We start from the raw sequence: 15,000 nt of genomic DNA on the forward strand, positions 1-15,000 counted from the left end.
CCCATCCGAAAATAGAGATTTATTTTCGTTTCTATCCTTGTTTATTAGACGTCCTGCTCTCCCAACCCACCCTTCACCCCATTTTCCTCTTCCTCTCATTTTTCTCATCCCTGTCCTAAACTTTTTTCGTTCTAACGACAGTTATCCGTTATAGTTTCACATCTTCCTATCTTAATTCGATCTATTCCTAGATAGATTAGTTTCTATATAAATTAGTTTTGAGTTAGAATCAACGTTCAAAAAATTTATTTCTATGTCCATGCAAATTGATCTAAATTCTCTTTTACCTTATATATATGTTTTTTTTTTTACTCTTCATTTTTCATATGATTATCAACTTGATGTTAACTATTATGTTTGTACGTTTAAATTTATACGACGTTGATGAATGAGTTTTATATAAAAATAAAAAGGTAGAAAAAGAAAAGAAAATTATGCAAATGAATGTAAATATTCTCGGAAAAATTTTATTAAAAAAAGAAAAAAACATTGCAAATAAAATATGTAAAAGGGTGATCGAGAAAGATGTATCTTTTCCAAAAGTTTTCTTTCTCAATCATCTGACTCGATCGAGCTTTTTTCTTCTTTCTTTCTTTTTCTTTTTTTCTTTCTTTCGAACCAACAACATTGAAACATTGCGTGTACATAATTATCCCTACATACTTTCCTGGAATTAATTTCGAGCCACGTCGAAAGAGTTCGTTTCTTTTCTTTTTTTTAATTCTCTTCACCCTCGGTAATATGTTTTCAGTCGCGTTTTATCATGTTATAATCTCTAAAATCGCATGTGTTTTCGTCATACGAAATAGACAATATTCAAAGAAGAAAATTGAACACTACGAGAAAACAAAAATATACAAAATAAAAAATAAATAAAGTACGAATGATCTGAATATAAATAATTTTTTTTTTTTAATTATTAAAAGCAAATCGAACTTTTTTACAAATATAATTTTCTATGAGAAACAATCGATCTCATTTTTATTATTACTCGATAATTAATATAATAAAAATTGTAGTAAAAAAAATATTATAATTATATTGGGTTGGCAACTAAGTGATTGCGGATTTCAAATAAGAAGAAAACGACAAAATTCGCAATCACTTAGTTGCCAACCCAATATATTAATACTATATTATAATTAATAAAATATAATATAAAATATTATAATTATTGTAACTATAATTAGATAATAACAATTATAATAAAAGAAGGAAAAAATATAATATATAATATATAAAATATATAAATAATATATATATAAAATATAATATATAATATAAGATTACTTTCATAGAAATATATTAAATAACTTTAAATATAATTTTAAATCATATCCAATAATTTATTAAAATTAAAAACGTAATAATTATTTTGAATATATCAAATTTGCCTAATATTTCCTATTGCTTTTCAAAATAAATTTAATATTATGATGTTATTAATTAGTTGGCATAGAAATTAAAAGAGAAAAGAACAATATCGATTGAATAGAAAGGTCGAACGTTCGTAACGGTAATACTTTGGACAACAAAGTCCAGTTAGGTCGAAGCCGAATGCTAACACTGAACACTATGCTAAAGCTTGGATCCTCTGACAGTGACACCGCGGAAACGTGCTTTCCTGATGAACTTGACGCATGACTGATCTCGGCTCTCACGCATACGGTTAATCACCGAGCTTCTGTTTGAATATTGCCGAGAGACCGCCGCAAAGCCCAACCTTTGAATAAACGTTTCCGATAAATGAAACGGATCGATACCAACGATGTCAAAATGAAGTTATTTATGTAATTAATCAATCCCATTTAAATACACATTCATTACTTGATTTCAATTTTAATAAAAAGAAAAAGAAAAGAAAAAACCTTATGTTTGTTTTTGTATTAAAAATTAAATTCTAGAATTTAACGATATTTATTCTATAAATTTATTAAAAAAAAAAAAAAAAAAGAAAGAAAAAAGTTCATTTGAATATATTCTGATTAATGTATTATATTATAATACAATATACTATACTATTATATTATTGTATTGCTATATTATTGCAATTCCCTCTATTGTATCACACTGCACTGCATTGTACTACTGTATTACTGTACTATTTTATCATTGTAATATATTATACTGCATTGCACTGCATTGTACTGTACATGTACTCTACTATATTACTGCATACGTCATAGTACAACATTATAACCGATCATGAATGCAGATTAATTTATTGTATATACTGAGTTAAGTCATTGTATACACTAAATTACTGTATTAATTTATTGAGTATACTGTAGTATTATGCTACTATACCGCTGTAATATATTACACTGTATTGCATCGTACTATTGTTCTATCTGTATTGTTCTATCATAAATATATTACACTGCATTGTACTGTAATGTACTGTACTGTATTACAGCATGCATTATAGTACAGCAATATAACTTGTATGTACGTAATCATGTATGCAATCTATATAAAAATTTTTTTATATCAAGCACCGTAATGATGTTTTAACGATGATAATATTTTTTATTAATATTAATATTAATATTAATATTAATATTAAAAGTAATTTAATATTAATTTGATATTAACAAAAACTATTTAAAAAATTAGTAAATTATAAATATGTTATTAAAATCAGTAATTTAAAATTAATAAAATATATTAAATTAATATTAATTACGATACATATGAATTCTTACGATAATGTAGATACTTGAAAATTGATATTGAAAATTTGTTGATTTCTCTGAGATTCTTTCCTTAAATATCTTCGATTACTTCGAATCACTACTCATTAATTTAACGATTATCATTTTTTTTACTATGTTTTAATAATTATTTTTATATATATATTTATTATTATTTAATAATATATATAATCTTTTTATGTAAATTATTATTATTGTACTTAATTGTTATTTATTATACTTAATAATAATTTTCTTTTATATTTATTTGTTAGAAATAAAATTAGGTATGTGCATATACACGTATGTAGATTGATTAAAACGAGAAAATAAAAATAAAGAAAAAAAGAGAAAAGATATATTAAGACTCGGGATACTCGAGTTTCACTTTATGCAAGTCGAAAATTGCACGTACCAAGTATGATAGTAATCTCGAAGGATCTAACAGGAGACCTGTCTCGATGGGTTACAAGACTCGTAAGTACTATCTTAATTAGCTTTCCTGCTAGAATTAAATGCACGGATAGTAAAGTGTGACAGCCGAGTCGTGGCCATTCGTGGGCCACTAGCCAAACACACTGATAGTTTCTATTCAAGAAGTTAATTAGACACGATGACAGTTCTATCTCCATCTCCCTTTATTCTTGGCTCGAGTTCATCACAAATCATTTTTCGCATAAATTACGAACGAGTCAACATTTTCGAATTAATTTTCCTATACGTAATTTCTCCTATAATATATTTACATATATTATGAATATATATATATATATATATTTATTTATTTATTTTATTAAGAATTTGTAATAGAAGTTTTTCGAAGGAAGTTATTACAACACCATATTGTATCTGACTACATTGATCAATTACTGTTTACTAAAATTACTTTAAGTATATGTCTTTAAATAATAAATATATATATATATATATGTGTGTGTGTGTGTGTGTGTGTGTGTGTGTGTGTGTGTGTGTATGCATGTATGTATGTATATAATAGATATGTGATTGTATTTTTTTGTATCTTCTATATATGTAAGTGTATCTAAGGAATAAAGAGGTATCAATAATAATTAAAAATACAACATGAATCACAATGCAACATGAATAAGTGAACACACGTTAGTAATATTAAAGATGAAATTCCTTGAAAAATATATGAGTAATCGATAGTTGGTATTCAATAGATGGTATCACTTGACTATATCAACGTAAATTCTTTTGAAAGAAAAAACGAAGGAAAAAGAGAGAGAGAGAGAGAGAGAGAGAGAGAGAGAGAGAGAGAGAGAGAAAGAGAGAGAATATACAACTAACTTGAAATATACACATACACATATATACATGTGTTTCGATATAAGAAGGAATCGATAACTTGAAATAAATCGAAAGTCGGTGACATCGCAGAATGGCAGTGTTGCTTTTTATCTTTTTATGAAAAGAAAGAGATAAGAAGAATAAAAGAAAGAAAAAAAGAGAAAGAGAAAGAGATATAGAGAGAAAGAGAGAGAGAGAAAGAGAGAGAGAGAGAGAGAGAGAGAGAGGGAGAGAGAGAGAAAGAAGGAAAATACAAAGTACAATAAAAAAAAAAAAAAAAATTGGCTAAAACTTCTTTTCCGTTCTTTTACAGCTCTACTACCTATATTCAGCTCTGGTATTTTCTTGTTACAATTTTCAATCTTCTTTTTCTTTTTCTATGCTTTTCTTTTTCACTCTGTTATCAAATTTAAGACTACATCTTTGAAAAGGTCTCATTCAACAAAGATAGTCGATAATAATGATGTTACTTGCAAAATATTTCCGAAAATAACGCATAAATTTTTATTATTATTTGTTGTTATTTAATTGATCAATTCTTAATGTTCATTGAAACATTATTATATGAATAATATTTTTTCGAGACGATTTTGAATTCTAAAAAATAGATCAACAATATGGTGGCTCTTTTATTTTTTTAATAAACAAATTTTTAATAAAATAAAGTATTCAAAATAAACAAAAAAAAAAAAAAAAAAAGAGAAAAAAATCTCAATAATTTACTTACAAACAAATATTTAATTTTAATGACTAATCAATAATCGATCTACGTAATCAGACACAATATGATAATGTAATAGTGTCCTTCGAAAAACTTCTGTTACAAATTCTGAATAAAATAAATTAAAAAAAATGGCCGATCAAAATAAAAGAACTAATACAAAATATCTCAATAACTTATTTAAAGACAAATATTTGATTTTAACGAGTAAACACTAATTGTTTAAGTCAGACACAATATGGCGTCTTTCAAGAAACATTCTATTAGACATTCTGGATAAAATAAATTAACAAAAAAGAATGGGTAAGAAACAAAGGTAATACAAGACAAAAATATATGAAACATTCTATTCAAATCTAAAAAAACTCATAGTCGAGATACAAAAGGGTGCTCGGGTTCTCTGCGTTCAGTTTTGTCTCTCGTAAACGTGAAAACGTAACGAGCCACTTGGCCACGTTGCATATTTCAGAACAAGCCAGACACCCCTTGGCGGTATGTCGTGTGATCGTCTTTCGAAAACCACCCTATGTCATCGTCATACAATATCCCTGTACACACACACACACACACACACACACACACACAAAATACTTATATACCTGTAATACTTGCTCATGACAGTCATAAAATTGCTAATTAAAGTCTACTAATATTTTTTGTTCACTATTGTTACAAATTATTTATAATCTATGAAAGATTATCAAATTTATTAATTCGATATTTTTTTTTGGATTGAAATATAAGGAAAATTAAAAAAGTCATCCTTTGATAAAATATTTAATCTTTAAAATATTTAATTTTTAATTTTATAAATCCCCAATGTTCATATAATATAATTTAATATACAATTTTTTAAATAAAATTTTTACTTATATATAGCTATTATTATGTATAGTATCTGTAGTATATAAATAAATTAATATGTATATATATTAAAATAAGAAAATATTAAAATAATTTTTAAAATGAATTAAACAAAATAATTTTTGATATAGTAAATATCAAAAAATTATGGACTATACATACATAAAACTATAATCATAAATATAGTACAGTATAAATAATAATTATTATTACATATATCATATTAAAAAATATTAAAATAATTTTTAAAATAAATTAAATAATTAAATAATATTTGATATAGCAAATATTAAAAATTAATATACTATACATACATATAAATATAGCACAGTATAAATAATTATATATACACATATATATGTATATATATATACACATATATGTATTATATTCTATAAATACTATAAAATATCAATAATATATTTATAATAAGATGATCAATAATAATGAATAATTATGGATTGAAAATAAATATAAGAAGTTAAACATTTCTCTAGAGTTTATTAGTGCCCACATACACACACACATACACACACACACACACACACACACACACACAAGAACAACAATGGAGTTAATGTAAAGATGAAAACACTTTGGTTTTCGTGTTTCTTTCATAAAAAGGTGCTTTTATTCTCATCGCAGCGGATGGAACATCGCGAGACAGAAATTTGCTTCTGCCAGACGTCGGGGTATATACAACTTGAAGTAAGAAAACGTGCTCAAGTATAGTCTTCAGCGTGATTCTGTATTTCTTCGAAGGGACGTGAGACGTACGTAGTATTAATATGAGGAAGAAAAAAGAGCCAAGAAGGTAAAAGATGAAGAAAAGATTTTCGCGAAGATTTTTCAAACAATCGATACTTCTATCTTCTACAAACTATTTTTTTCCATTTTTTCGATTTTTTTCTAATTCTTATTCTCATAATTAAATTCTACAAAATTAATCAAATGTTATTCACGAATTTATGCACTGTTTATGTTTACATGAAATATGATTTAACGAAATAATAAAATGATAATAATAATAATAATTAGAAAAGTCTATACTAAAATAATTGTAGATTCTAAAGTTTCTAATTATTAATTTAATTAATTTATTCGACATTTATGATCAAAGTAATGATTTTAACACATCAATGTTATCAAAACAGAAATAAACGAGACATAAAAATTTATTTGAAAGAAAAATAATTCTAACAAATAAAATATAAAATTTTCAAAAATTTCTAATTACAGTAAGTAATTGACATTAAACGGCCCCGTGATTAAAGTAATGAATGTATCGTTAATACCATCGAAACAGCGATTTCTACATAGCGAGCTTTGAAAGTTTTCGGATTTTCCACAGTGTATTTTCGAAGTTAAAGCAAACCATTCGGAGTTCAGAATATCCTTGGATAATCTCAACGCGAAGAACCTCAGCAGAGTAAAGAGCAAGGGAGGAAGAAGAGAAGAAGGAGGAAGAAGAGGAGGAAGAGGAAGAGAAGGAGGAGGAAAAGGAGGAGGAGGAAGAGAAGGAGGAGGAAAAGGAGGAAGGTCGAGAATATCCGTGCAAGAAGCCACTAAAGTCGAATATTTCATCGTCGTTTGAACGAGCATAGGCAACCGATTTTCACGAGAACACATCCTTGGAATGCTTCTGTCAGATTTACAACCTTCCCTTTACGATCCTATTTTGTTTTCTTCTTGTTCGATATCTATAATTCACTACGCTTTTATACAGGACAACTTAAGTAATACTCTTTCATTCGTTTATTTTAATACCATTATAATGTATGAAAATGATTTAATACATATTTTCCAAAACTAAATACTGAATTTTGTTTAATATGTACTTTAAGACCGCATTTTGTTTTCTAATTATTCGATATATACGATTTACTACATTTTTATAATAGACTTGTTTTTTTGCTTACAATTATTACATTAAAATGATTTAATTTATATTTTTCAGGAACTAAATTCTAAACTTTTTCCTACCGAGTGTAATAAAAGAAAAAAGGAAATTATTTTATTCCCTTCAAAATTGACACATATAATATAATATATAATAGGTTGGTGCGAATGAAATGTCGGATTCTTAAGTGAATATATTAAACTGCATATCTTTTTCCAAAAGCTGTTTATTTAATCAAAATATGCTCCATTTACTTCAATACACTTTTCCCAACGAGATTTTAATGCATAGATGCCTGTCTTGAAGAAATTCTGATCTTTAGAATCAATAAACTCTGATATGGCATTTTTCAGACTGTCTTCATTTTCGTACTGTTTAGCCCGTAAAAACAGTTCTAAATGTTTAAATAAATAAAAGTCGGTTGGCGAAAGATCCGGTGAATAGGGTGGCTGCAAAATTTCATATTTTAATTCATTTAATTTCGCAATTGTTTTGTATGATATATGAGGCCGAGTGTTGTCGTAGAGAAGTATTGGGCCATGCCGATTAACAAGTGATAGGCGTATAATTTTCAATTTTTCATGCATTTCTTCAATGTACTGACAATACTTTTCGGCTGTAATTGTCATTCCAGTTCGAAGTAATGAGTGGTGTATTACTCCAGTTACATTCCACCAAACTATGATTAAAATTTTCCGTGGATGAAGTGATGGCCGTGGAGTATGAGCACAAGCCTCATCCCTATCAAGCCACCGAGCACACCTTTTCCTATTGTCGTAAAGAACTCATTTTTCATCACAAGTAATGATCCAATCGAAAAATGGATTTTGATTAAATCGGGTTAGCAATGATGAGCATACGTTCAAGCGATCCAACTTATTTTGCTCGGTTAGTTCGTGCAGTATCCACTTATCCATTTTTTTCACCTTGCCAATTTCAGAAAGTTGTCACAATATTGTTGTATGGTCAACTTCCATTCTGGCAGCAAGTTCTCTTGAAGAAACAGTTGGATTCGTTTCCACCAATGCTTTCAGAGCATCCTTTTTCACAGACGTTTCGGGTCTTCCACGCGGTTCATTTCGCAGGGAAAAATCACCAAACCGAAATTTTTCAAACCAACGCTGCACTTTTCGATCGTTCACAGTATTCTCCCCAAACGCCTGGTTTATATTGCATGCAGCTTTTGCAGCATTATTACCAAGTTTATACTCATATAAGAAAATTACACGAATATCGGTTGAATTCATATCGGTGCAAAATTCAAAGCAAATAACCAAAGGGAACACTTTTGAGAAAATCTTCTTTGCTAAAATGTGACTTTGGCAATGGACAGTACGACTATAAACCAGGTTATGTAAAAAACAAAAGCATAACAAAAACAAGGAGACAAACGTTCACATTTAAAGAAAATCCGACATTTCATATGCACATAATAGACGCAGCATAATAAATGCTGTTATACTGATTCGGAAAGTAATTTTTTTCTGTCTACTGATCAATCATGTCTTTTTTTCATAGAATCAATATATAAAAGTGGTTCAATTCATATTTTTGAAGAATTAAATTCTAAATCATTTTTTCCCCCTATGAAATATAATAAAAAATTAAATAATTTAAAAAATAAAAAAAGCAAATATAATATTTGATTACTTAAAAAATGTCTGTATTTTTAAGTAAATGCTCATACATCTAACTACATATACGTAGTTAACTTATTCACAAATTATTTATGTTTAAATTTATGTTTACTTATGATAAAGTAAACATATTTGTCAATATGTTACTGTTTTAATAGCGTGATCTAGATTGAATTTGATGAAAATAACAGAAATTGTTCTAAAAAACAGTTGGACAAAAAAGTTGTTAAAAACTCTCAAGTCTCTCAAGTTCTCGATTCTAGATCTAATAAGTCTATTGTTAATTTTAAAAATTACTCACCTCGCGTAGTTCTTTGATTTTTAAACCTCCTTTACCGATGACACAACCAGCTTGACTCTGATGTACCAGCATACGTACATCAATTTCGTCACTTCCATGTCGGGAACCATTCTGAACAAAAAGTAAATTAAATAAAATAAATTAGTTAGTTTGTTGACGATTTTTTAATTTAAAATTATGTTAAAAATAAAATAAATAATTTTACCAAATTTTCATTTGCATCGATTGAAGTTCACAAAAAAATAAAAAAAGAATAAAACAAAACAAAAAGTAATTAAAATAAACAAAAAAAAAATATACAAGGGTAAAAATTAAGTATATAATAGAAAAAAAAATCGTTTTATCAAATTTTCGTTTAATTTATCGACTTAAATTCATTGTGATATAAACAAAAAATAAATAAATAAATAAAAAGAAAATTATGGATTATACTAACCTCTTCAAGATTAGGTACGACCTCGTTGAGGACTTGAAGAACTGTCGTTAGATCGGAACTGATGGTCAAAACTCTAAAATCAAAAGAATCCAGAAAAAAAAGAGAATTATTTTCACATCTATTTCTTCCATTTTCGTTTACAACACATATTTTCTAAAATAACATCTAAAACAACTTGTACTGAGCCTTTCTATGAAACTTTTCAAATATCCTCAAACATTTCTCACAATCGTCCTATTAATTCAATTCCCTGAAAAAAAAAGACGAAAAAAACAAGTATAACAATAAAAATGTAAACGTAAAATTGACATTTCTTGACTTAAAATATTAAAAATATAAGAATTTCTTTTTTATCGAAAGAGATCTTTAATATTACGAATTATAAAATAATATAAAGATAATAATAAGAATGACACTTTCTTATCGTTCTCTTTATGCTTATCTTTACTTTATTATTTTTCCAATTATCTCGTAAAGAAGGAAGATAAAAAAAGAGATAGATAAAGAAGAGTGAGAAAGAGAGAGAGAGAGAGAGAGAGAGAGAGAGAGAGAGAGAGAGAGAGAGAGAGAGAGATAACATAGGAGTAAATTTAATTATAATAGAAAAAAGTAAAAAAATAAAATAAAATAAAAAGGAAAAAGAATAAACTGTGCAAGGGAAATTTAGCTGAGTTAACCTCGTAGCTGCGTAACCCTTTAAACACAAAGAAAATAGTTTTTTGTTGTTGAAAACAAGAAGAAAAAAATTAAAGCTGAATAAAAATACGAATTATTCGATTGGTGCTCACATATATCATAAGTTATTTGCAACTTGTTAATAGCATAATTATTTCTATAGTTCTAATTCCATTCGATCTTTTTTATTTTTCGTTCGAAATTTATAATCGAACGCAGGACACTTAGGCGACTACATATCCCCCCCCCCCCCCCCATTATCGTACCACATGCATATTGTTAATAAGGTGAAGTGACTTTTTCCTTTTTCTTTTGTTTAATCGACTTCGATTTAATGATATATTCATCATTCTTTGGCAAGTTGAGATTATTATTAATCTGATGACGTCAGATATCGTGTTAGAAGACAATATATATCGAAGATCGTGATACGAGTACAATACATGTATGATATATACATATACAGAATGCAACGAAGCTACGGGATGAAACTTTAATAATGGATTCCTTATATGTAGTAAAAGAAAAAAAAAAAAAATTAAGTTTCATCAATATGAATCCACAAAGGAAATATTTAATTTTTGAATTGTAAAACGTTTAAGTATGATCTTATAAATTAATTGTACTGTATGTTTATATGCTGTTATAACAATATACTTCATTGATATTTTATTAATTTTCGAAACATCTATTGAATTCTGATTTAAAGTAATATATTGGGTTGTCCGGAAAGTTCGTGCCGATTTTTGGTAAGTGGCGTAAAGATAAAATCGACACGAACTTTCCGGACAATTTAATAATTATTACTTAATTATAATACAATTCATAATCAATTAATTACAATTATAACTTTTAAAATTTTATACTTAACAGACACGATAATTTATATTCGAATATAATTTAATTACACAATAGTTATTTGTATTTAATTCTAATAAATAAAATAAATACAACGTTACCAATGGAGTACGTTAAGATCATATTTGAAGGTCTTATAAATCTAAAATTAAACATTTTCGTACTCAAATTATTTTCTTTCTTTTTTTTCTTTTTTCTCCACATATGAGAGACACATTACCGAAATTTTATCACGTTTGCACTCTCTATACAAGAAGACGAATGGTATCCTCACTTTCCCTTTCCCTTCATATTCTACAAGTATGAGGATAAAGAAAAAAATGTTATATAAAAAACATAAGCTTGAAAAATGATTTATAAAAAAAAAAAAAAATAAATAAATAAATAGAAAATAAATAAAGAAAAAAAGAAAAAAAAAAAAGAAAAATAAAATAAAATATGAAAAAATACAAAATAACGAAGATAATGATTTTCGTTCGACATGGTACAAGAAAAATAAATATTGATGGTATTTATATAACCGAAACTATTTTCAATCTTTCTTGATATTCCAATAAATTGGCTATAATCATTGGATATGTATGAAATACAGATAGGATATTCATCATTTGAAAACACTCATAGCATTCAAATGATTTCCATTATCAATACGAACCATATTAGTTTCTAGAACCAGCTCAACTAATAAACACAAACTGTGTTAACAGATTAGATAAATATCGCTAATCTGATCTTATAACATGTACTATCTATATCGAACGAAAACCAATTCGTTGTTATTTCATAGTTCTTGTTAAAAATTTTTTATTTACATACATACATATCATACATATATATGTATATATATGTATATATATATATATATATATATATATATATATATATATATATATAATGTTAATCACATAATTACATATAATCGAACTGGTATACATTCATTTATTCTATTTGGTTAATCTAATTTTTTCATTCTATTTCTTATTATTATTACTGTTGCTATTATTATTACTATTATTATTATTATTTTTATTATAATTTTTATTATTATTATTATTATTATTATTATTATTATTATTATTATTATTATTATTATAACTTATTTTTCTGCTTCGTCATTTTTGTTTGTTTGTTTGTTGTTTACAGCGTGTGCTCTTAACGCCAATGTTAATTGGTGCCAAACGTAAACATAAACTACCATCACCAAATGGATAATTTTTTTTTCTTTATGGGGACAAGGAAATAATCAATTTTTTCTTTTCCTTTTTTTAAATTTTTGCTCGGACATAATCTTCTTATAAGATTATATTTTTAAAAATAAAGATTATTTTGTTTCTTTTTAAAACAAATGCGTGTTGACCTTGTTCGGAATTTCGCGCGAAAGGAGTCAAAAACCAATTTGAATTTTATGGAAATTCTCAAACTAAGAAGGACTTATTTATATGCTACTTCGAGTTTTTAGGAACGTATCTACGTTGGAGGAACACAACCACACTTGAAGTCCTATTTGTTGGAAATGAAATATTTGGTGAATTAATTTGACATTTTAGCGACAGAGTAACGAAAGATCTTGTTTGTTACTTGCAACATTTACTCTATAATTTTGAATAATTATTATAATTGCAGAAATTAATTTATATTTTAAAATTAATATGAACAAATAAAATAAATAAAATATTTTTATTTTTTCTATTACAATAAATTTTATATATCATTATCCATTACGAACAATACGTTTATCATAAAATTTTATCCGACGTCGATAATATGTTTTATATATACACATATATATACACATTTGTATATTACAGGGTAGGTCAAAAGTTTCAAAGCGCGTCAGAAACACTTACACAATATTAAAAATTATTTACACTTTCCGACAATATTAAAAATCAACCACTTTTATAGGTTAATTTTTTGTTATGCTGTAGAACTACAAGCTTGGGAAGTTTATTTTATTTAAAACCTAGTCTTAAAGCTTATAGTGTTAATTTTATAAATTAATGATTACAAAAAAGAAAATACATACATACATATATATATATATATATATATATATATATATATATATATATATATATATAGCCTAAGAAGTCTCGAAGAAGAGTAATCGATTTTTAAAATCACTTACGAACTTTGGACCCACCTTGTTTAATATATATAGATTCACATATAGTATATCCAGTTTAAATGTATAAACACGATTATTTCCCTAAGTATTAAAAATACAAGAAAATGTTTCAGAAGAATATTGTAAGGTGTTAAGGAATTCACACCATAGTGGTAATTATTAGATTTTGCAATGTCTTTCTAACATCCTATGAAGGTCCCTTTTTAATAGTTAAATGGAATTCTACATTGTTTATTACATATTTTTGTAGTTGACATCGAGCCATTATAAAAACATCATTTCTACACATGTATTTTGCATACGCCATTGTTGACTTATTAAGTTTCAAATTTGACGCGATATACACCGCATGGACAGACTTTATATGCTTCTAGACGGAAAAAAATGAAAAAAGAAAAAACAGGAAAAAAATTGAACTGTCACATTGTTATACAAAATGTATAACTGCTATTTTTAATAATGTAAGACACATAGAACCGATAAAATGTCAGTGGAACTTCAAAGTACAAGCTTAATAACTTAACTATGGTTCATGCTAAATATACATACGTGTGGATAGTGTTTTGTAAACATATCAATTATATGAACGTATATTAAACGCAGAATATAAAATAGCATTAAAAAAATTTTAACGTAACATTGACAGAACTATCCAAGATCATCGTAAAATCAAATAATTATCAAAAAATTAGTAACAATTTTTCTCTTATTTATACCATATACACATTTCTTTGAAACATTTTCTTTTCTTTTCTTTGCATTTTTACTACTTACAGAAATAATTCCGTGTATACATTGAAACAGTTATATACGTGTGTGTGTGTATATGTGTGTGTATGTATTTATACATATATAACGGAAATTTGGATATATACGAGTTTGAGTTTCTTCCAAATGAATTAACGTGATAGTGGTATGCGTGTGTTTGATTTCAATCTGATCTTTGCAACGAATATGTAAACTTTGCATACTAATGCCGTTAGTAGGCCAAATCCTAAAGCAGATAAAGAGAGGAAGCTTGTTAAATGATCACGTACGATGGAGAGAGATAGAGATATAGATAGATAGATAGATAGATAGATAGATAGATAGATAGATAGATAGATAGATAGATAGATAGATAGAGAGAGAGAGAGAGAGAGAGAGAGAGAGAGAGAGAGAGAGAGAGTTTCTGTTGGTAACAGAAAACGTTTTTGCTTCCATGTTGAAAAAGTAGAAAAGAAAAGATCCGGGATTCGTTCTTCGTTAAAAAAGAGAGAGAAAGAGAGAGAGGAATGAAGAGAAAAGTGTGGAAAAACGAACATACGTTCACCAATTTTCGTACTCGCGATAACTAAAGATCGTACCTCTCGGAAGCATACCGTATCTATTGATCGAAGCTTTTCAAAGCTTTTCAAAAGCATCGACCATACATAGTCCACACGTTTCACGTCCATCATTGCGTGTTCACCGTCCGACTGTCCATTCGTTCTCTTT

At 26.9% G+C, this 15,000-nt stretch overlaps 1 protein-coding gene across 4 annotated transcripts in view; it reads right to left on the reverse strand.

Moving 5' to 3' along the window:
* The window catches only part of LOC124949192 (heterogeneous nuclear ribonucleoprotein K), a 141,703-nt gene that overhangs the window by 34,323 nt on the left and 92,380 nt on the right, over positions 1-15,000 (reverse strand). For all 4 annotated transcript variants that reach the window (XM_047493883.1, XM_047493884.1, XM_047493885.1 and 1 more), the window contains 2 exons: positions 9,864-9,936; positions 9,428-9,538 (listed from right to left, as the gene is read on the reverse strand). In XM_047493883.1, coding sequence (XP_047349839.1) covers positions 9,428-9,538; positions 9,864-9,936 — 184 coding nt within the window. The remainder of the gene's footprint in view (positions 1-9,427; positions 9,539-9,863; positions 9,937-15,000) is intronic.

Source organism: Vespa velutina, chromosome 5 (genome assembly GCF_912470025.1).
Source record: "Vespa velutina chromosome 5, iVesVel2.1, whole genome shotgun sequence".
Classification (NCBI taxonomy): Eukaryota; Metazoa; Arthropoda; class Insecta; order Hymenoptera; family Vespidae; genus Vespa; species Vespa velutina.